Raw genomic sequence first — 23,842 nt, forward strand, 5'->3', positions numbered from 1 at the left:
CACAGGGAATCTTTCCAAGAGTTTGGGGTTCACAATTTCTGCAAACATTATGACCTTGAGAAAACCTCTTGTCCAGACTACAGCTGGAGGTTTATCAGTCTGGGCCCTCACCGGAAACGATGGCACATTCTCTAATGGGAACAGAAGTTCATAAAGGAACTGTATTTTAAAGTATGGGAACACATTAGACCTTTGGTTTTGGGGGACTGGCTTACTTCACTTAGCATAATAGTCTCTAGATCCACCCATCTGCTGGCAAATGCTATAAAGTCATTCTTCTTTATGGCTGAGTAATATTCCATTGTGTTTATACGGCACCTATGTCAATTCCATAGCTTAGCTCTTCTAATTTGAGCTGCTATAAACATTGATTGATTGATGCTAAGTGAAGTAACCCTCTCCCCCAAAAGAAAATGTCAACTGTTTTCTCTGATATGTGGAAGCTAATGCACAATAAGGAGGGTGGTGAGAGGAACAAGAGAAGCGCAGTAGATTAGACAGTGGGGAATGAGGGAAGGGAGGGAGAATCCGTGAAGGAAAGACAGTGGAATGACAGTTTTCCCACGTACATACATGAAAACAACACAGTGAATCCCACCACCATGTGCACCCATAAGAATGGGACTCTAACTAGAATAAGATAGATTCTAAGCTTGTAGAAGTATATCAAAGTGGATTCCATTGTCACTACAAAGAACCAATAAATTTAAAAATAAATAAATAAATAAATGATTTTAAAAATATAAAGTGTGGTTACACAGATGTTAGGAAAACCAAGAAGAGAGAATACAGTACCTTGGAGCTGGGTGGTAGTGTCGGGAAATGTGTTTATCTCCCCTATAAGGCAGACTGATGGGAGCTGAGAGGAAAGATGAAGGAATGCAGCATGCAGAACCCCTCACCCCCACCCTCATTTCACGATGGGTACCTCCTGTCCACGACCCAACCCAATGGGAAGATGAGGGACAGCTGAGCTGTTGTGGGCTGCACTGTGTCACCTCCAAAAGACACATTAGGGTCCTAACACCTGGTGTCTCTGGACAGGACTTTATTAGGAAGTAGAGTTGTTGCAGGTGTAAAGAGCTGAGTTCAGAGGAGGTCAGATACAGAAACACAGTGGACCCCCAAGTCCAGCAGGACTGGGATCCTTGAAGAAAATGGCAAAGAAAAGACCCAGGTAAACAGGGAAGGCCCCTGTGATGACAAAGGCAGAGTCACCCAGCTGCCATCCAAGGAACGCCCCTGATGGCCAGTGAGCCACCAGAAGGCAGGGAGAGGTGGGGACGCCCACGATGGTCCAGCCAGCAGAAGGCAGGGGGAGGCAGAAAGGTTCCCTTATGGGTTTCAGAGGGGACACGGTTGAAAGGAAGCAGAAAGCCAATAAACACTCCACGGGGGGCAGTGCAGAAAGCCCTGGCTCCGATTTCTCACATGGTCACGACGACTGTTGTACACAAGGGTGAGTGTTCACATACAATTCCAACACACCCAGACCCTAAATCTATCCCTAAGTAATTCAATTCTACCTGGTTGGGTAGAAAACAATGGTTCTGTGTCCTTGAAAGGTAGTGTGAGATTCCACCCTACTCCTTTCTCTTGGGTGTTCAGCATAGACTACAAATCCTGGGGGCTGCCTGGAGCCAAGGCTGCAGACCTGAGCAAAGGGCCCCACAGGATCAGGGCACTTGCCCGTCACCCTGGGACATGCACAGTGGGCACTGAGAGTGAACAGGGGCCACAGTACATTTTTAAGCAGCGAACCAACACGATAATGCATGTGATCTTGATCTAATGAGTGTGCTCCAACTTCAGTACCTTTCTCTATTATCTCATGCAACTTTCCTTTTCTTGTAGCTATTTCTCAAAACCATATTTAATTATTAAAGTGAGAGGTGCTCTGTTGGGGTATGAGCCCAACTTAGAGGAAATAATAATGACCAGCCACCAGGCCTTCGCCTGCCCTCTGCACTTTGGCATGCTTCCTTATTGCTTCTGTTTTATTGGCTAAATACCATTTTATTGCAAGGTTCCATTTCCCTGTTGTTGACCATTTATATGAAGCTTTCACTGTGTTCACTATGTAAAACATGATTCGATTCACATTCTTATACATGAAACTGTAACTGCATAGTCTCCTCTTATTTTTGTACATTCCCAGTTGCGTAGGAGCCTAGGAATATTTTTTAAAGACTGTGCCCATCAGTAACTCTCCATTTGCAATTGATAAAAATTCATATCATACTAACTTAAGAAAGAAACTGCACTGGCTTGTACTAGTGGATAGTGTCAGCACTGAGCCCCATTCAGTCACAACGGGACAAACACAACTATGTTTTATTCTAGAAGATGACAGTCTGTATCTTTACATTGATATCTGTAATCCATTTCAAGTTAAAGTTTTGTGTGTGATGGAAAATGAAAGTTGGAATGCATTTTATTTTTTTCTTAAAAATATCCAAGTATTGAAAAAAAATACCAGGTATTTTCTTAAAAATATCCAGCATTTTTTTCCACTAATGACCTTGGTTGTTTGTCAAAACATCAATTGACTATATGTGTCAATGTCGATTTCTGGACTCTTTCTTGCATTTCATTGAACTACATGTCCATCCTCATATCAATGCCATGCTTTCCTGATTACTGCGGCTTTTTCTGTAAATCGTGAAATCAGGTAGTAAATGATTTCTAATGTGTTTCTCCTTTTCAAAATTGTTTGGGCTCATTCGTACCAATATCTACTGCTAGGATTTTGGATGGGATTGCACTGAATCTAAAGGCACTTTGCAAAGGATTATCATCTTACAAGACTGAATCTACCAATCCATGAGCAGGCATATATCTCCATTTTCTCAGGCACTCTCTCAGCAGCATTTCTTGGTTTTTAGTGTGTGGGTCTTACACAAACTTCCTAAATCTATCCCTAAGTAATTCATGCTGTTTGATTGCATTGCATGTGACTTGTTTTCTTCTAATTCAATTCCAGTTCTCTCCCCTCATCCTCTCTGTCCCTCCTTTTTCCCCTCTCCCATCTTTTATTTTTGGTACTGAGGATTGAACCCAGGGATGCTTAACCATTAAGTCAGATCCCCAACCCTTTTTTGTATTTTATTTAGAGAACAGGCCTCACACAATGTCTTAGGGCCTTGCTAAGTTGCTGAGGCTGGCTTTGAACTTGTGATCCTCCTGCCTCACCTCCAGAGCTGCTGAGTTTATAGGCACGTATCACATGCCCAGCTCCACTCATCTATGAAATGTGTTTTTGCTCTTGGGCACATCTTTCCTGCCATTTTCAGGTTTTCTCCATGAGGAATGATGGCCAGGGACATTCCTAAATCTAATTCCTTAAAGGTAAAGATTTAAAAGTGAACAATTCTTTCCTGTTAGCTCCCTGGAGAGTTTCCCACAGAAGTCCATTCTCCCCTTGCCTGAGTGGCCAGATGGACCCGGCTGTAGAACTGGGGAGTTTGCTGATGGCAGCCAGCGAAGGCCAGTGCACCCTTAGCCCAGGCCCCATAGCAGCATGACACGTATTATCAAGTTGCTTTCTAGGAAAGCTGGGCTGTGTAAACTCCCACCAATAGCTGTAATGTCCCCTTTTCTGTCCGTATACACGTGGGGTCAAGCTCTGACTCACAACGATGACCCCTTGTCTCTCCACGATGGCCCTTCTCTCCTCTCAGCAGCGATCCGGGGAGACAATTTATTTCCCAGGGAATTCTATGTATTGACCTAAGAAGTTTATCCAAGCTCCTAGTTGCAGACACCTACAGTATCAGTGTGTTAAACATGTCCAGAAGGCTCTTAACCTGGAAGTCAATGATTAACACAGGAATTTATGGAATAAACGAGGAGACCAATACCATTATTTGGACCTTTCCAATGCTTCTCTGTATTATCAGTAAAGAGGGGCACAGTTTTAGACTTTCCTGAGTAATGCATTATTTATTTTACATATGGAGCAGAAAGGGGAATGGGTTTTCCATATTACAATCATTTCTTTAAAGTCTTTATGGTTTCTTAGTGAACGCTTAGCAGACTTAGAACTAATTAAACAGTGGGTTCTGAGTTCCTCCTAGAGTTAATATACCTCCCTGAACTAGAATTGGGAGCACAAGGTGTTATTAATTCCAGTTTACAGCCAGTGCTCCATTTTAAAGAAATCTGAGAGATTAGTTTGCACAGTGGGTCCTCAGTTGATAAAACCAACCAAATCATGTCTCTCTAATATCAAGTGCATTTCTCTCTGTAGGTTCAGTAAACCTGTATCATGATTCCCCAAAAGCGGTCTTAATTTTACTGGCAACATTTTACAACATAATTTTACAATGTAATTAAAGTTTTAGCATTTCAATCTCAATTAGAAGGACCCATCTTAAAGAGATATTGCTAACCATGAGGATATGCACAGATAAAAATATTTGATCTTCTCGGTTCTTGCTCTTTAAACAAGATCCCTAAATTTGCAGTGTGTTATTACTAATCCTACTAAAAATAATTTCAGACAGTAGTATTATACCTATAAAGTGGTTCGAATCTGGGAGGAGACAGAAGGGGTGGAATCTGATTCTAAATTTCATGTTGTAAAAATTCTACTAATTATCCATGTAACTTATTCTTTTTTTTCATAAATGCTCAGGATCTTCAATTTGTCTGTAGCCAAAGCATTAAAGAACCCTCTGCTGTGATCAGGCTCCCACCAATTGGTGTGCATTGGCCGTTCCCATTCCCAAGGTTCAGAGGGTACATATATCATGTTGAGGGCTGGACGTCTGTATACATCCCAGAATCAAAGAGCCAGCCTGCTCACCTCTATCTGCTTATTATGGATCAAATGCAAGCACAGCCCAAACTCACCTTTGGGCCTTCTATTCATCTATAAAATTCTAAAATATGACTCATAGAAGTTCTGTTTTTAAAAAATTGTCATTAGAATTTGTGGCTCAGTGGTAGAGCGCTCACCTAGCATGTGTGAGTCCCTGGGTTCAATCCTCAGCACCACATAAAAATAAATAAACAAATAAATAAAGGTATTGTGCCCAACTACAACTAAAAAATAAATATTTAAAAAATTTGTCATTAATCCAATCCACTTTTCTCCTATAGCCGATTGACATCTTAAATTCCTTTTACTTAAAAAGAAAAGTCAAAATAACTTCCTTGATATCAAAGGATGGCTGTGGTTCTAGAGCTTCATGGCCGATGGCATCAACAAAGGGAGGCCCTTCCCGCTGACCTACAGCTTCTGCCTGAGAATTCTCTTCTCCATGCCAGTTTCCCACACATTTCAAAAAAAAAAAATATTTAAAATTATAGGAAACAACCTCAATGTCCATCAACTGATGAGTTTGAGCCACATGCATTGCCAAAGAGCAAGAATATCAAGCCACAATAAGGGAGTGGTTGAGGTGGAAACAAGAAACACAAGAACTACTACATGTGTTTTCCCATTTTTCAAATAAAGATGAGAGATGCTATGTATCCATCATGCATGAAAGAATATACAGGAAATTGCCAACAGTTGATCTACCAACTGGGGACAGGTGATTGGAAGTCCCCAACGGAGCCATGGGACTGTGTCCCTATAGGCCTCCTTTTCATTTTATAATCTTGAGAAAAGATCTTAAGTAATGAGCTAACTTCTCAGTAATCCTTGATTTTATAGACAGTTGTTTTTGACTTTGTGTTTTTAAGTATGATTACCTCTGCCACCTCATTATTAGGAAAAAGACTTGCACTTAATACTCCAAAAGCTTTCTTCGTGAAAACTAATTTTCTCCAAAGTTTAATGGAAGGAAAGCCCAAAAGCATGTCTATTTTTGCTTTCATATCCTTTGTATCTAAGATGGATTATGTTATTTCAGTTCATGCCCACATCTGTTTATAATAATGTAAAACTCGTACAAAACAAAATAATAATTGAGAATAATTGCCCAGACGGAATACAAATAAGCAATTCTGGAATGTTTTGGGTTGAGCTTTCTTTAAAAGAGTCTTTTAAGTAGTCTCAAAATATGACTTTAATTTATCCATTAAATTCAACTGAATTCAAATACAGACTTCATAGCTGTTAAAATCATGCAATTGACACTAATGTTTTATCATTACTAGTTAGCATACAATTTTTTTCATAATTGCCACTAGGTTTTGTTATGTACAATTGCCCCCAAATTTTAACATTCTGAAAAGAATATTAAAAATATAAATATACTGATGAAATAACTGCTACTTGAATCCAACTGTACAGATTCATAATTAATCTTATCTTTGCAATTGTTCACCCTGTTTTGATTTTTCAGAACCACCTGTCCTACTATGCCAATGGACCACATTAGGAAAGCTTCTGGGTTTTGATTTATTTTTAGAAGTGTTGAATACTTTTGATATATTTAAATATTTTTATCTCCTGGATCAGATTTTTTGTAAACAGGCTTACTTGAAACAGGAATTTCAAACTACATGGGCCATGGCATGGTCCGGTTGGGGTTTACTTATGCTTGGAGTTCAGGGTCTGGGTGAAAGGTTCTCAGTGTGGACACAGACGTGCCTTCTCAGGCAGCTGCTCTGGTTCTTCTGAAACTCCTCAGGCCAGCTCCTCTCAGACCATTCAGTGCCCTGGGACAGGCCAACTCTCACACGCACGCGCCTCTGTATCTTGCCTAATGGAGCAGTCTCCCGGGCACACAGTTTGATCCAGGCTCCCTTGGGTCTTCACCAGGAAGGCACCTTCTCAGAAGAGACTGAGCCCGGCCCCTTTCTAAAATGTCCCATCTCACTTAGGAGCTGCCTTTTATTTACTTAATAGTACTTATCACAATCGAAAGTGATTTTCATTTTATTTATTTAGCTTCTGTGAAGTTTCTTTATGAGTTAGCTTTTGTCCGGGTTACATCCTGGCACCTGTTATGGGTTCTATTTTATTTTATTATTTTCTTTTTTTGTAAATAAAAGATAATATAGTCCCTTATGACAAACTCAACTGGAGCCAAAAAAAAGCTGCCCCTCCTCCTGGGCACACATTCCTCAGCTGACTGGGAATATCCTGATCTCAATACCCGCCCCACTTGCTTGTTCATGGTGATTTCCTGGACTTGCTTAGCTTTTGAGATTTCCCTTTGAGTCAGATTTTAAACCAGCTATTCTCTTAAACTTGTCTTAGTTGAAGCACTTAGCTCCATAGCCCACCAATAGCTCCGACTACAGAGCTTATACTTTCAGTTGAGATCACCAAGCTCTAAGCCACCAACCATCAATAAGAGTCATATGTTAATGCAAATGAGGTAGCGCCTACAAAAGGAAAGTCTCGTGGGATACCCTCATGCCACACCACACCTGTGGGAAATCAGAGCATATAGCAAATGCAATGTAAACCTAAGAATACACTGGGGTATGAGTTTGCACCTTCCATCTTGTTCGAGGTCACCAAGTAAAGGATCTGGTTGTTGCTCAGCTACGACTCATTGCATTACTGAAGCTTTTCAGACATATGTGAGCTGAGGTCCCACTGCAGCTGTACTATCATGAGGCCAAGCAAGGGTGTGCACACAAGATGCAACTCAGGGAACAGAGAGTTGTAGAACAAGAAGCTGATCTAATACACACTATTGTGCAAGGAGACAGAGACCTGGAGTGTCTATAACCTTAGACCTCGAGAGGCGTCATCAGATAAATCTGACTGAGACGATGTCTTCATTAGGACACAGTGAACACAGAGATATGAGGGTAGAACACTGTAGCAATCATCTCACCCTCTGGACATGAAGTTCTAACAACTCAGATGCTGGAACTGAAACTCTACAAAGCACTGGCATCTCAAAATCCTGAGACCATGATGACCTCAGGAAGACGGGAGTCACCATTTCCAAAGATGTGGGAGAAGACACCTGTCTGCAGTTTCTCTAATGGAATTATGATGCATGGGTGAGGCGGGGAGCTGCACTCTACTGGTCGCAGAGCTTGGCTCAGTGAGCACCATTCCCCAGTGCAAGGCACAACCCAAGCCTCCCTGGAAAGGCCTCAGAATGACAACCTCACAAAATCTCACTTTTAATCAGATCACGTCAGCATGTTGTTATTGAACGGTTTCTCTTTCTCTACATAGATTAAGTTTCATCAGTGCTCGCTCTGCTAGCTGAAGGCACTTCTGCTTGGTGACGCCTTCGTACTCTTTGACAACCTGCCCATTAAACTTGGCTTCCCCCAAAAAGAGCCAATCCTGCAGAGGAGTCCATATGTTTATGTCTATAAATCCAGAGGGAACACAATATTCTCTTGGTTCACAGTTGCAAGGTGCTTCCAGGACAAACAAAGGAATTGCCAGTGGAAACTCTGGATATTAGTATTTTAAGTGTTCTGGGCAAGCTGGAAATTTTTGTGAAATAAAAACATACAGTAATTTGAAATTACACACATTCACTGAAGAAACCACAGGCAGACTGGCTGCTCACAGGCTCCGTTCCTGCCCAAAGAGTTTAATGGTTTTTCTTTTAAGTGTTACTTGAAAATATTTACCTACAAGCTCAAAGAAATGTCCTAGAGTTTATTAAAATCTGCTTGGAAAACACTATATTTTTTTAATGATTCATTATCAAGAAAAATGAAATTAAAAAAAAATATTGTCAAAAAGCAAGAACATAGGGTGTGGCTTCTTTTCACCTAGCAAACAAGTTGTCATTAGCGACAATAAAATTACAACTAATTTACAAATTATGCACTACAAGGAGAAAACTAATAAGTAGTAATAAATATACCTCGACAGATTCCATGCTTTTGCTGCCCAGAATGAGAAAAATCAAGAGGCCTGATTTGAGAAGTTGGGAAAAAGTGTTAAAAACTCCAGACCCCTCAAAATGTTTATTGAACAGAGAATAACTAGCAACAGATTGAAAAGAAATACCTTGGCTTAAGCCACGCAGCCGAAGAAGGGACATAAAATGTGCACAAGCTGACCACTCTCTTTGTTGAAAAGCAATCAAAACCCCCAAGTCAGAAGTTCCCTCTAGACTTGACAGCAATACAGCTCGAGCTGGGGAGCAGGGGAATCAGATGAGGTGCCACAGCACACGCCACTTGGCAGCCTTAAGTCAGAAAACAAACTCGCCCCTCAAGAATTTTTTTTTATTAGAGTTAGCAAATAAAGGAATCTTAGTACTTTATTTTATGACCACTGGCATTGGTGCTTAGGATTTGAAATAACTACCGTGTCTTAGCAACTCTCATCTTAGCAAAATAAATAGAGCAAGGAGCAAACCGCCTCCCTGCTCTGCTGAGGGCTCCTCCACACCCACAACAGGAAGCCGGCCATGGAGGGCGGCTATCACATGGGGGCGCTGTGGAGCAAGTCAGCTGCCCCGTGACCACCACAGAGCACTGATTTCACAGCAGGGTCACCTGTGATGACATGTTTTAAGAAAACTACTCACTGGGAGGGGAAGCCTTGAAGGAAGGAGGGAAAGATGACTGACCAAAGGAAGGAGGGAGGGAGGGGACCCTGATTTGGAGTGATTTTCTGCCTCCTGCTCTCCCATTACGCAGCAGTCGCAGCCATGGTGGCATCCACTAGTTGTTCCCTAAACTGTGTTCAAGCTGATGCTCAAACTTGCACAGGAAAAGTTCATCCCAGAGGCACCGAAGTCTGTGGAGGCTCCAAATCATAACCAAAGGAGAACCGAGGCACCCAACAACCCTTGAATGCAGGAGTGAATCCAACTCTGTGTCTTCAAACTGGTTAGAAATAGGAAAGACACCAGCCCTGGAAAATGCCTGCACCCACCACTAGCAGAGGCCCTACATAGAATTAAGACCAGACACACACATGCCACTCATATCAGGCAAGCTCAGACTGTGCAATGTGAAGGAAAGATCAGGGGCTTTGTGGTGAGGCAGACTCAAGTGGGGACTGGATGGGGACTGTCATCTTCCCCTGACTCTGCAACCTATAATATGACATTGGGTATCTGAGCTCTTGTGTTCTTCAGCCAGAGGGATAAGACTCTCTGGGAAAAGAGGTGGGGGTGAAGCCGTCAGTGGGACTAACCCAGCTCTTTCCTGGTGGGCCAGTTCAGGTTCACTTCCATCCCCTCGCTTCCGTTGACCTGAGTGACAGAGGCGCCCTCTGCAGGACCGCCTGGCTGTGCTCTAACCAGGTTGAGCAGTTGAGTTGAGCGGTTGAGTTCTTTGCTTCGTTAACTCTTCAATCTGTCACCTCCTCTCCATTCCCATTTGCAAATTAACATCTTGTTTAAGCCTTCATTACCTCTTGCCTGAACTATTGATTGCAAGAGCCCAAACACTGCTGTTCTAATCTTGTCCCTCCCAATCTGCTGCCAGCACTCTTTCTAAATTTGACTATGAATTCTCCTGCTTTAAATTCTCCTCTCAATGACATATAGGGCCTCCAACTTCTAAGCCGTGCCTACTTCTCAAGTCCCATTTCCCATTTTTTCCTCTCCTGAGCCTCACACTCCTGTCAAACGCAGCTCCATGACTCAACATGTTGGCAATTGTCATGCCGCTTAACATTTTCATCCAGGGGAGAGATTCCTGCAGAACTTGATACAAGCACTGTCCTTACAGGAAGACACCCCTGCTGTCAGCATTCTGCAAGGATCATAGCTGCACGTTGTACTGTCTTTGGGCGACAGTGTTACGTACGACAAGGCTTTGCAATTGTTGTCTTGCTTCTGTGGCACTCTCACTAGACTGTCAGTCACAGATTTCAAGTCAGAAACTACAGTTTAGTAAGCTCTGCCTAAGGCCTGAGTTTAGTAGGTGCTTAATAAATCTTAGCCCATTTTCTCTACCAACCATCCTCCTACCCTTTGAATAATGAAAACGTGGATTGGGTTGACTTGCTTAGACTTTTGTTTCCATCATCCCAATTTCAGGTGTTATTTTGATAATGTAATATTTAATTCAAAAGAAAACTAAGCTTCTTTACACAGAAAACAGGAACTTAGAAGGAAAAAATGATCCGTGATGCTGTTTTTGTGCTTGGTGAATATTTTTTAGTTGTCATGTTTTCTCAGGGACCATGATTCCATTTTGTGGGTTTGTAACCTTGAACCTTTCATTAGGCTCTGCCTCACTCTCCTTGCAGTTTCATCTGATCTCTCTCTTGCTTTACATTCTACTTCCTGGGCAACTGACCATTGCATGGATATGGTCAGAATAAAATGAATAATGATGATGACTTAGATGAAAAGACTTTTCATTTACTAGTAAAGAGTCATAAATTCTGAATTTTGAAACAGATAAACAAATATTATATCTTAAAATTCTAATACAATGAAGTTGCAGCTTGGGTTTGCAGTTCAAAAGCTGGGACCACATCTAAGATTAAATTTCTTAAAGTCTTCTGAAAAATTTGTATTTATATAATAGATAACATATATTCTATGATAAAGAACACATACAAAATACTCAAGAGTACAATTGCATTTCTATAATATAATTTTCTTGGTTGACTTAATACTTCACTAATTCTCCCAAGGAGAATTATTCAGGGAGATTTATTTTTTCCCATCCAGAATTCCTCTGTTCCCAGTGTTGTGAGAAATGCTGCCTATACCTGTGGGTAAGATGTGTCCCCAATTTCATCCCGTATATGCTAAAGAATATGGTGCAATGGAAATGAAACCACAGAGGGAGCATTATTATATGCTTGGAAAAGGAGGGAAATGAGGAAAGTTAGAAGGAAGGAGAGAACTTGAATTCAGTGGCCCAAGAATAAATTCACTCAAGCAAAAAAGGATTGGTCTTCCACCATGTGCTTGATACCATACTTAGCACTCAGGAAAAGAAACTCAAAAATAAAATTCTTTATCCTTCCTGGGATGTCAGGGAAGACTGACTGAATATTGTGCTATAACTTGAGCCTAGCATTGTCCAAGAGTATTCCATCCAATTTCTACAATCATGAATTATAGAAAGAGTCATGTCTAAATATAATATAATTGTTTGTTATTATTTGAAAAGGAAAACAGATTTACAGATTTTTAGATGGGAGGTTTAAGAATAACAACAAAAAATCTTCTAATGTCTTTTCTCTAAAAACTTTCTTTACCCCACTTATAATCTATTTCCTAAAGAGTACACAAAGCCTTGTTTTCCTAGTTAGGACTGCCAGATTAAATATAGACTGCCCAGTTAAATTTAAATTTCAGAAAAATGATGCATACTTTTTTAGTATTTTGTCCCATATATTGTTATATAGATGTAAATTGTTGTCAATTTCAGTATTGCATCTTACATATTGTATGTGACATCCTTATTCTAAAATCCTGTGTTATTTAGCTGAAATTCAAATGTAACTGCATATCCTGGATTCTTATTTGCCATATCTGATAACTTTATTTATAATGCCCCCATCAATCATCACCCTCCCAGTTGGAGTCCACCGCCGTGTTGTCTCAATGGATGTGACAGCCTGGGCCATGTCTGAGGGCAATTGGCAACTCTCCTCATGTCCACAGCAGCCACACACTCCAAGCACGTTGCCTCAGACACTTCCTGCCCAGCTCTCTTTCCTAAACTGCTTCTGGTTCAGTGCACAAGTAACAACATCTGACCTTTATCCTTTCTACCTTATGAAGAAAACAGAAATTTTCTATGGAGGTAAAAATATCAAAAATTAAAAATGACGATGAACTTTTCCAAGACTCTTAAGGCTGTCAATACTTTATGCTTTTAAATAGTTGCCATGGTTCACCCCAGAAGCATCTGCACACATGCACGGTTTTGTTCATGGTGTGTAGTGAACTTTGATATCTCTGGGGAATAAAAGAACTCTCTATCTGTCTATCTACACATATATATTTAACAATGCAAGTTATTGTTATATAAATGTAGGCTGTTGTCAATTTCAGTTCCCTGCTACATCAGAAGAACAAAGCAGGCAGGAGGAGCAAGAGGATGATCTAATATGCCTACGCTAATAACAAAGCCAGTGTCCTGAATTGGCAGTGGCAGCTCTGCTGCAGAGATTGTTTTTAACACCACCAGGAGACATTCAAAAACACTGGATGGTGACAGGAAGAGCACATTTTAAATTGTCAACCTTTATGATGTCCTTTTGAAGAATAGCAATTACATAACTCAGGGAGCTTTATTTTGCATTTGAAAATATATATACATATATAAAGCAGTTTGCAGAGTGTTATGCAAGACTCCATGGTCTGAATTCTTTGTAGAAATTAAAGTTACTTATTTTTAACTGTCATCTTTCCCCCTTTTATTACCTGGTTACTAGTTAAGGTTGGCATCAATATTAAGTAGTTCAGAATTTAAATGAATTTTTACTTAAATTATTAACAAATTAATTTAAGGAGGCCGTCAAACATATGACTTTTCATATGTTATTTCTTAAGTATACTCAAGGTCTGGTTTATAGTTTTCCAAGGTTCATGTACTTTTTTAATCTACATGGCATTAAAAACAATAGGAGATTTTGCTAATATTTAGATATTCTGTTTAAGATTTAAGCCACTTTTTTAAGACAATGAGAGGAAAATATTATCCAGAAGTAATTTTGTATTGCCAAAATTTCATTTGTGTTTTTTTCTTTTTCTAAGTCTCATCTTCTTTTGAAATAATTTTAGAAAAGGAAAAAAAAAACTCTTCAAAAATATAGACTTAATGCCAAGAGAAAAGCGTCGCAAGTCCCCTAAATAGTTCATGTATTTTCTAAATGAATGATTTAAAACAGCTATTAAAGGAGAGGAAATGAGCTCAGGTTTCTAGTAATGACTTCTCCTCTTCGAAATGAAATCTGTAAATCCCTGATTGCAATTCCAAATACCCAAAGGAGCAGCAGCTCTGGGACCAGGGCTCACTGACTTTATGTCTAATAGCGCCAGAGAAGTAGCATGACTTTTATATAAGTAATTTGGGAGAATATTCAGAATTTATAGTCCTGGAGACAAGTTATGAATGAATTTCCTTTTTAAAGTACATTATTCTGAAAATCAACTTTTCTACCCAAATTGTAAGCAGAGCACATAGGAATGTGAGAGGCACGGGTATGTATGCAGGGACGTGTATGTGTTTATATATGCATGCACACACATGCACAAAGTAGAAGTACCATTTTACGCATAAGAGCATAATGATTCAGCCTGTGACTGTTAATAAAAATGCATTTCTAACCATCACATTTGAGTCTATTATTCTAAGTTAATTGCATTTGCCCTAAAGAGACTTACAGCTGGCTGTCAGCCTGTGTGTGTCAGTTTCCTTTCATTCATCAGTCAATCTTGTCTCCTCTTCTTTCTACATCCCCTCTATTGATCAGATAGATTTGTTAGCATATCTGCACAACTTTCACAGCCTTAAAAAATAACAATAATCTCTATAATGTTATTAGATGCCTTGATGGCGTTGTTCATTTGCACGTTCTTTTAATTGCTGTTTCAGGAGCCAATAGGCTAATGGGACTGCCATTAAATATGATAACTGTACCCCATTCAAGGGGCATTGAGAAGAAGCTGCATGTGAAAATCTACACTGCAGTGGCCTTTAGCACCTGGGCTTCACGGCTGGAGCAGGAACTCCTCTGCAGGGTGAACATGAGTTCTGGCAGAAGTGCTTTAGAGAGCAAGACAACATCTTGATAAAACCGGTCCTCTGCAGAGAATGCACTATTAGGAGGCAAAGTGGATTAAAGAAGCAAATGGACACCTCGTTCCTATTTGAGCAAAAGAAAGCCAGTGGGGGAGCAGAGGAGCAGGGAGGTGATGGCGGGAAGTGGTTAAGGTGGAAAGTCTGAGAAGATTTAGCCTCCTCCTTCAGCAAGTCAGGTGGCAGGATAAATGGCATCATAGTGTGAGGAGATAATTAGTAGATCATAAGTGAGGCAGTTGAAAGGTGACCCTCGCTTCCTCTGTGACTCAGTCTAAGGGACTCTAGACAATTAGGACATGTTTCCCATCTGTGTGATGCAGGGCTCCTCCAAGGCACGAAGCCGTCAGCACCTGCATGTGCTGCCAAGTTCAGCGTTTATGGAAATTCCTTCCATCTTGTGTTTCAACCTGGCTTTAGACCTGGGATCCCAATGGGTTGCTTTCACCCTCAAGGGACACTAGGAATGCCTGGGGACATCACAGGAAGTGTGGCCAGGTGTCTGGTGGGTAGAGGCCAGGGACACTGCCCCCAGCCCACCACACACAGCATAGCCCCACCTACTAAGAATTCTCCAGCCCCAAATGCCAGTCGTGCCCATGTTAAGAGAACCTGCCTCAGATGGGGGCAGGAACATGCTTAGAACTGAAGACCCAACTTTACATCCCAGTCCAGCCAGCATGCAGCAAGTGGGATTCAAGCACCTCTGGGTGACAGCAGCACAACACCTTCACTTGCCTATTAAATTACATAACCCATTACCTAGACCCCAGGAACGCTGGAGCCCAATGCAGCCATTCCAAAGACCTCCAAGATGCATGAGCCAAAACAAACAAACAAACAAACAAAAAAACCAGATAAAGCCTTCAGCAGTAGAATCGTGCCACAGCCCCTCATCCTCAACAGATCTTCCCAGATGTTCATGAGCCACGACTCAGGGAGCAGAAGATGAGATTGAGAAGACAATGGAGGATAGAGAAGGGTTACCACTGAGAGTCAGGAGAAAGATGAAACAGACTCTTTCACCTTACAAAGAACACCAAAAAGAATGACCAGCAATCTGCTAAAAGCTGTGTCACAATAATGGCTATGTTGCTGTTAATAGTTAGGTTAGGCCTGGGGCAATATTTTTTAAAACTGGGTTTTTTTTGTTTGTTTGTTTGTTTTGTTTTTTTTTGCTGGAGGCTTTTTACCCACCTGACTAGACACCCTACCACCAAACCCCTCCCTGGCACAGATGGCCAGGACATTTGCTTTGTGAAATACTCCATATTTCCACAGCCACCCACCAGACAAAAATTAGATTACCAATGCTTGTGTAAACTTTCCAAGCTCTGACACAATAAGATTCCAGGAAATGTACATGCGCAGCTAAAAGCAGCGTTATACATAATGCACTGTAATTCCAACAGACAAGTTGCTATCTTCGATAGATACACACACTTTTCCATGCCAAACACATGAACGTCAATACATTTTTCTCAAGTTAAAATGGAAACCATTTAACAGATATAATGGGCACAATGAATTTCATTTTGCATTACTAACGCAGCAGAGGAGGAGGGAAGGTTTGGCAAGGCTCACAATGAGGCCAAGAAGACAGAAAACAGCTTAGAAGCCACCCCACTCATCTCATCCCAGCCACTGCCCCCAGGTGCAGTCCTGGAACTCAACTGTCACTGACATGTCTTATTCTGCAAAATCTAATGCTCCCCAAACAAATTCACTACAAATGGAAAGTTCAGGGATGGACATAGTCAAGAACCAGTTTTGCTAAAGGATTAAGAGTGTCACTATGTATCTTCCCTGCTCATTCTGATGACCTGTTATCATGGTCAAGTTGATTTTAGAGGTGATTAACTGGAGGCAAATGACAGAATGTTGTGTCAGGTAAAACAACGTAGGCAGAGACTCCAGAGTCCTATTCCCAGCCCTTTCTTTTCCAAGAGGTCATTCATCTCCAAGTTTCCTTTTTGTCACTGTCATATCTATGTCAAAAATAGCAGTAGGCATCATCGGCCTTTACCCGTGCCAGGAAATTGTCTCAAGGCTTGCCATCATCAAAGATGGCTCATTCAGCCATGGTCGGTCATCACTTACCTAGGAAGCATGCTGACACTAAGTACTAGGTTTGGATATTAAAAGTCTAAGGCCCTAAATAAGGATTGTCACATACTTCACAATGGGACCTGTGCACAGGTTTCTGGCACAGGCAGACCCTGATTCTAAACCCATCTCCATTACGTGGGAACTAGGGAAGATTGAGAAAATTACCAGTGTCCATTTCTGCATTTATAAAATGGGTACAGTTTCCCCAAATTAATGGATGTTAGGAAGGATTCAGCGTAAAGCTTTGGGCACATCAGTGGGTTGGTAACGCCTGGGGTAGCAGAACCAGGATAAAACGTCCAACCACCCCCTGAGGAAATGTGTGTTTCTGTCACTTCTTGACTCTTTGGCCCTGGGTAAGTTATTTAACACCATTAAGTCTGTTTCCTCATGCCCAAAATGGGGGTAATGCTAGTAGCAATCCCTCTAAGGTTGTTGGAAGATCAAAGTGAGAAAATAAAAATAAGCGGTCTAACAATTTCCTACCTCATGACACATTCCATTTTAGTCCTGATCATCCTTTTTTTTCCTTGATTAATTAATTTGTTTATTCTAATGAGGTCTATATGATAGAATGCATTTTGATTCATCATACACAATTGCAGCACAACGTTTCATTTCTCTGGCTGTACACGAGGTAGCGTCACACCCTATGAGCAGTCACCCATGTACCTAGGGTGATGATGTCCGTCTTATTACACCATCTTTCCTTCCCCCTCCCCATCATCCACTTATCAGAGAGAACATTTGGCCTTTGGTTTTTGGGGATTCTTTACATCACATTTATTTCTCTAGTACTAGACACCAGAACAATTGGTGGAAACCTCTGAAAATGTAAATGCACACACAGAGAGACACTCGGAAAACAACTGTACCTGTGATCAGCCTCCACCACGCCTTGTGACGGAGCCAGGGCTGCCACCAGACTGTTTAGGCTTTCAGTCTCCCAAACGGAGAGCAAAATAAAATGCTTTTTCTTTATAAGTTAAAAAAGAAAAAGAAGACAATTGGCAAAGCCCAACAGATTCTGCATTGTTTACCATGAGTTCCTCCAATAACTTTCTTTTCTTTGAATTTACTTTTGCCCCTAGCAAATAAAAACAAACCTATATGTAATGAAGTTTGAAAAGCAGAAATGGGACAATGTTCATGAGGATCCCTCCCATGTCAACAACCTCTCGCAGGAACACAAGCCTCCAGGGGCTAATGCGTCATGGGGTAGCTCATCCAGGTACAGAAGTTCTCTGTGAGCATGACAGGCTGCGAAGGCCCTGAGAGCTGGTGGGTTGAGGGTTACCAAGTGTTCATAGCAGAACCACAGCGGCTACCTGCAGACACAGCTCTGAGGAGCATCTTTGCCTTTGAAGGGTCAGGATGAGATAGTAAGCAACTGACTTGGCTCCTCGGCAAGTGATGGATCAAACTAGGTGAGAAGTATTTGGAGTTTGCCACCTGCTTATCAAGGATCCTGATCCTGTCATCTTTCAGGCCTGTGTCACTGAAGTCTTCAGGACACCTCTTAATACCGGAATGTCAGATCCCAGTGACGGGCGCTGGTGTAGGCAAATGATTCACACTTGTAACTTGTTTCTGTTTTTCTGTGTGGAATGGACTTTTGAAAACGAGAGGCTTCTAACGTGTTTCGTGTTTAGCCAGATGAAAAATAAACCAGATTGGTCCTATAATCAGCAATAGAAAGAGAAACAAATTAAGTACTTGTAATTGAAGCTTGAGGAATAGGAGAATTCACACTTCCCCACAGCTATTATTCCAGGCAGTCTGTGTCAGAATTAAAAGCCAACCAGTGCATCTGTTTATATTGCCAAGGATTTTCACAGTAAGAAGGGCTAGGAAACACATATTTTTTAATTAGGGTCCAAATTCCAAAGAACACTAAAAAATAGTATTTCAAAAATATATGTTCTTATGATTTTGATTGTCCAATGTCTAAACAAAGACAAAAAACACGCTGCTTATTCTCCTTCACAAATACAAGTGAAGGGGGGAAAGTAATTCTGTTGCTTTGGCCATGGACTCCCTTCTTTTTTAATTTTTTTTTTTTTTTTTTTTTTTTTTTTGTTATCCTGCTTGCTTCTGGCTTAGCTACTACTTTTCTTTCCCAGGATAAACTAATATAGGAAAAGCCAAACATGGCAGGTTTCCTTGATCCCCACGGAAGATCCACCAGGTTACCAAGTGTTCATAGCAGAACCACAGCGGCTACCTGCAATTACCAGTTTAAACTTTAAAATAATTTCCCTCATATTGTACTACACTAACTGTTTGGCACCTTGAGCTTCTCATAAAAAGAAAAGTCCTATTTAAATTCGTGTTGATGCATAGAATGCTCTAGTATTCAAGTCTATCGTGGCCCTATTTCTGCAACTCACCCACAAAATATTTCACAATATTTTCTACCATTTCAAAGACCATTCCTTTGGTCAGTAAAAGGAAAAAAATATGAACTAAATAAGCAATATTCTGCACATAGACTAAACTTCATTGCCTCATTTGTTTATCCAACAAATACTGGTTGATGCATACTATCTGGGAAACTGACGAGGACGAAGATATGTCAGCCTGTGACATAACATACCACAGGGTGCTGCTCTAAGCTCCAGCAAGGGAGGCACAGAACCCTGGAAGCATAAAGGAAGAAGGCTGTTCCTTCTCGAAGCTTGACCCTCAAGTCTCGTCCAGCCTTCAGAGATTACTGACCCTTAGGCCCTTTCATTTTACTATGTAGGATATTAAGGTATCAGGAAGTTGAGCTTCCTAAGGATAAAGCCGCTTACTAGAAAACAACAGGACTAGAATTCACGTCATGGTGTGCAAATCGCACACGCTTTAGACAGCAACATACTTCCCTTTAAAAATAATCAGACCTGTTTTTCCTCAATAACCAGGATAACAATGAAATTCAAGTTCATGAAGTTCAAGTTCAACTTCAAGTTGGCTGAACTTGGGAGTGTAATTTGAGAATGAAGAACAGAATTAATATCCAAACTAATTGCACAGCACCAAGAAGGTAGAGAGGCAGGTCTGTGAAGCCAGATCTGGGTTCTAATCTCGCATCTACCACAGCCTGGAGGAACTTGGGTGACAGTGGGACGCCAAGCATCATGTGATTTTTAAAAGAATCCTTCCAACCAGGATAACAATGTCCACAAGACACAAGTCAACTTCATGACATGGTTGAATGGAGTCGGCACTCGCACGAGTCCCTGTCCCTTCTTTTCACTATGGTAAACTGAATAAAATATGAGGTGAAAGACCAGGCCAGGTCAGCAGAGACGGCCTCTCTGTTTCTTCATTCCTTTCCATTTGTTTTCGCCCAAGATTCAGGCTCCAATTTCAAGTCATTTTTCTAAATCATTTTTGGCATACCTTCCCACAATTAAACATTTCCACTGAGTATTTTGGGAATTAGGAAGCAAAGACTAAACAATTAAATTTACAGAATTTAATCAACTCACATCCTTTAAAGAGAGATGGGAAGAAAATAGAGACATAAGAAAGAGTCAAAATGAATGAAACTCCTGTCCATTTCTGTGAGTCCTCCCCATCAACACCTGGATGGGGGGGCTTTGTAGACTTAGAGTGTGCAGGAGTAGGCAGCCTTCCACGCTGGACAAGGAGCAGCTAACTCCAGGGACCTGCACGACAAAGTCAGTGCCTGCCATTGCCCTGTTCCCTGGCTATTTGTCCTATTTTGTGGCTTTGTTCTTAGGCTGACTTCTTACACAAGGTAGGAAAGAAGGCTCAGTCCATCCCAAGCCCGCAGACTGCACACCCACCCCGTTCTGGGTGTTAATTTCCAATCTCAGGTGATGCCCAGCATGGTTCTCAGGGATTCTCATAACCACCACAGGACAAAGCGGCCAGAAGGTGGAGACTCCGGCTGCCATATGTCTGCATGAGCCTCACCTGCTCCAGCCACTCGGCACCATCCAGCTCTTGTTCCTGAGAAAGGGTAGAAAGGGATCCTGGATAAGCAAAGACCGGAGGTCCACTTAGTTCCTGTCCTTTTCCCTTCTGGTAGGATTTTCCAGCTTCCTTCTAAATCCTTCTGGAAACCCTGGTAAGCTCATCCTATCTACTTTCTCTGGGCATAGGTTCCTGTGTTGACTGAAGGACACTGTTGGTGCAATATAGTAAGGGCAGAACTCTGCCCCTCCCCATGTCTACAAAATGGCTGTGAAAACATCAGCATGCCAATGATCACGCAGGCACATTTTTCAAAGCATGCTTCTGTCTTTGAGGTACTCGTAATCTATCTGTACAAACACCAGGCAAGACAAGGCTAGCAACTGTTTACTGCTTTGAGCAATACATAGATTCAGAGTCTGCTCTTATGCAGGACAGCAGGTTTAGCTCTGTGAGAGTAAAAACTCAAAGGATAGGTTTGGAAGAGGTCTAAGTCTTCACCTTCAGCTTGACACCACATGGAAGGTAATATTTGATCTTCATTCTAGAGAAAGAGCAGAAATTTGACTATGAGTAGAAGAGAAAGAAGGCCAGGCACAAGAGGCCAGGACGGAGAAGTATAAAATGTGTTTTCTACTTTGGTTAAAACCTTACACATAGCACAGGGCATGGTGGTGCATGCCTATAATCCCAGTGGCTTGGGAGCCTGAGGCAGGCAGATGGCGAATTCAAAGCCAGCCTCAGTAATGGAGGGTTTTAAGCAACTCAGTGAGACCCTGTCTCTAAATAAAATACAAATTAGGGCTGGGGATGTGGCTCAGTGGTCGAGTGCCCCTGAGTTCTATCCCTGGTTCCAAAAAAACCAAAACGAACGAACAAAAAAACCTTATACATAGGAGAGGGACAGGGATGGACACAGCCAGGTAGTTTTTAAGCAATCACCTGGGCACACCTGTGCTCCATAATGTGCTGTGGGAGGAGCTCTGGAAGACAAGGCAGGTGCCCAGGAGCCTACTTCCAGGACTTGTCCAGGGGAAACCCAGCTTCACAATGATAAACACAGCATAGTCCAGCTTACAACAGGTCAAAGCTGTGTGTGTCCATAAACAGATGCTAAGGTATCACCCCTGCAGATGGTGAGAACCAAGTGCATTTTCCAACCGAGACTTGGAACAGAGTAAGCAGCAGCGAGGCAGAGACTCTGCTGACACTATTCCTGTTGCTTAAATCATAATTTCTTACAAGAAAATCTACCTGCATGCTGCATGCTGAATAAAGAAAGATTTTACTGCCATTTTCTGCTAAAATGAGGGTCAAATGAATGGCAAGATAAGGAGGGGAATTTTTTTTAAATAAAATTATTTGGAATTGCCATGTGGCAGGTCGCTCATGCTTGAAGCCACACATTAGGAAGAAAACAATTTGCAAAAGGGATCATCTCAGAGCCAATATGGAGGTGGGTGCAGGGAATTCTCCAGAGGCTGTTGGAATATATGTGTGTAATAAACAAGTATCAGCAAATGCTTAGGGTTGAGAGGGCAACCAGTTCTTTTCTAAGTAAGGAAGGTTAAGTCATCAAAGTGATGTCTTCGGGTGTTCTTTTGGGAAGTGTCTAGCAGACAACAGATCTGGGCTCAGAGGCCACAGGGCAGAGCTCCACTGAAGTTAGACTTGCCAGTCATCTCCGTGGAAGAGACAGCTACCCAGGGAATGAAATCAGGAGGTCACCAGGGTAGAGACCAGCCCAGCCAGGAGGGTCAGAGAGCTGAGACAAACTGGGTAAAGGCCACCTAACAGAGAAGGAAAACAGTGTGCCTGCTCATCCGCTCCCTGTAAATATCTTCAAGCACATTGTGCCAAATATTCCATAGGTCTGAGGACAGAATTGTAAAGTTTCAAAAAAAAAAATGGTATAGGACCACCTGTAGGGGACTACCCCCATGCTAGGTCCTCAAAGCTCTCCCAGCATTAGGTGCCTGCAATGGCAGGTGAGCTTCAGTCCACCTTTGAAGCGACACTTTCTCTTTTTCCTGTGGATGTAGAAATGAGACTTGGGAAAGTGGGACCATTTGTCCTGGGTCATGCAGTTAGCAAGTGTCAAGGACGCCAAATCTGCTGCCATATGGCCCTCACACACTGGGCAACATAGCCTCTGAGAAGTGCCAGCCAATGGATCTTGGAGAAGCATTCAGAAGAGCTAGGATTCCAGGTTACAGATTAGGGCAGAGTCTTGGGCTTGACTGACTGTGAATCAAGGAAGATGGAAACTGCCTAAAGGTCACTGAGTTGGTGACTAGAGGCACGTGTGCTCCTGTGTTAATTCACTGGACAATCACTTATTAAGCGCCTACTGTATATCATTGCCTGGGCTTTGGAGGGCCGTTTCATTAGTGCAGGGATAAAGACCAGGGACAGAATATAAACCCCAAAGGAACACCCCGAGTGACCTCTTCCTCTAGTCACACTTAACCTGTCTATAGTTACTTTCCAGTTAACTCATATCAATAGGTTAATCCATCCATTAGGTTCCAGCTCTAATAATATAATCATTTCATCTCTGAACATTCTTGCGTTATCTCATACAAGAGCTTTTGGGGAACACCACATATCTAAAGCAAAATAGAAACAAGAGCTTTTGGGGGACACCACATATCTAAAGCACAACAGAAACTGTACTAGTAAATCCTTTTGGGACAGTAGTCAGGCCTGGCTACAACTGCATCATCTTCCAATCTACAAAGGCAGTGCCCAGGGGCAACCCAGATCAAAAAAGTCAGAAAACCTAGAAGTTTCTTTAGGCTAAAGCTATTTAACACAGGCTGTAAAAATGAGCTAGAAGATGTTGGGGGGGATTATTCATTTTTGATACCCATGCTTTCCCAAAAATTATTTTCTAAAGCAAATTTCAGATATTAACCTCATCCCTTTGAGGGCCCCAACATTTATGGTCAATTATGATTTTAAGTGGCAGATTTTTTTTCTCTCTTTATACAAAATAATGACTTAACCTAGGAAGACAGGTGGAACCTAAGAAATTTGAGGGCAAGGTGGTGTAATGCCTGTCATTCCAGAGGAAGAATGCAAGTTTGCCTGTCATCCCAGCGGCTTGGGAGGCTGAGGCAGGAGGATCACAAGTTCAAAGCCAGCCTCAGCAACTTAAAAAGGCCCTAAGAAACTTAGCAATACCCCATCT

General features: G+C 41.6%; 1 protein-coding gene across 2 annotated transcripts in view; it reads left to right on the plus strand.

Moving 5' to 3' along the window:
• The window catches only part of Mdfic2 (MyoD family inhibitor domain containing 2), a 92,804-nt gene that overhangs the window by 36,728 nt on the left and 32,234 nt on the right, over positions 1–23,842 (plus strand). Inside the window, exon 2 of one of the 2 annotated variants that reach the window (XM_077106162.1) lies at positions 20,765–20,803. The exons of the other annotated variant lie outside the window; for it this stretch is intronic. Coding sequence (XP_076962277.1) covers positions 20,765–20,803 — 39 coding nt within the window. The remainder of the gene's footprint in view (positions 1–20,764; positions 20,804–23,842) is intronic. 2 annotated transcript variants of the gene reach the window in all.

Source organism: Callospermophilus lateralis, chromosome 20, assembly GCF_048772815.1.
Source record: "Callospermophilus lateralis isolate mCalLat2 chromosome 20, mCalLat2.hap1, whole genome shotgun sequence".
NCBI classification, from domain to species: domain Eukaryota; kingdom Metazoa; phylum Chordata; class Mammalia; order Rodentia; family Sciuridae; genus Callospermophilus; species Callospermophilus lateralis.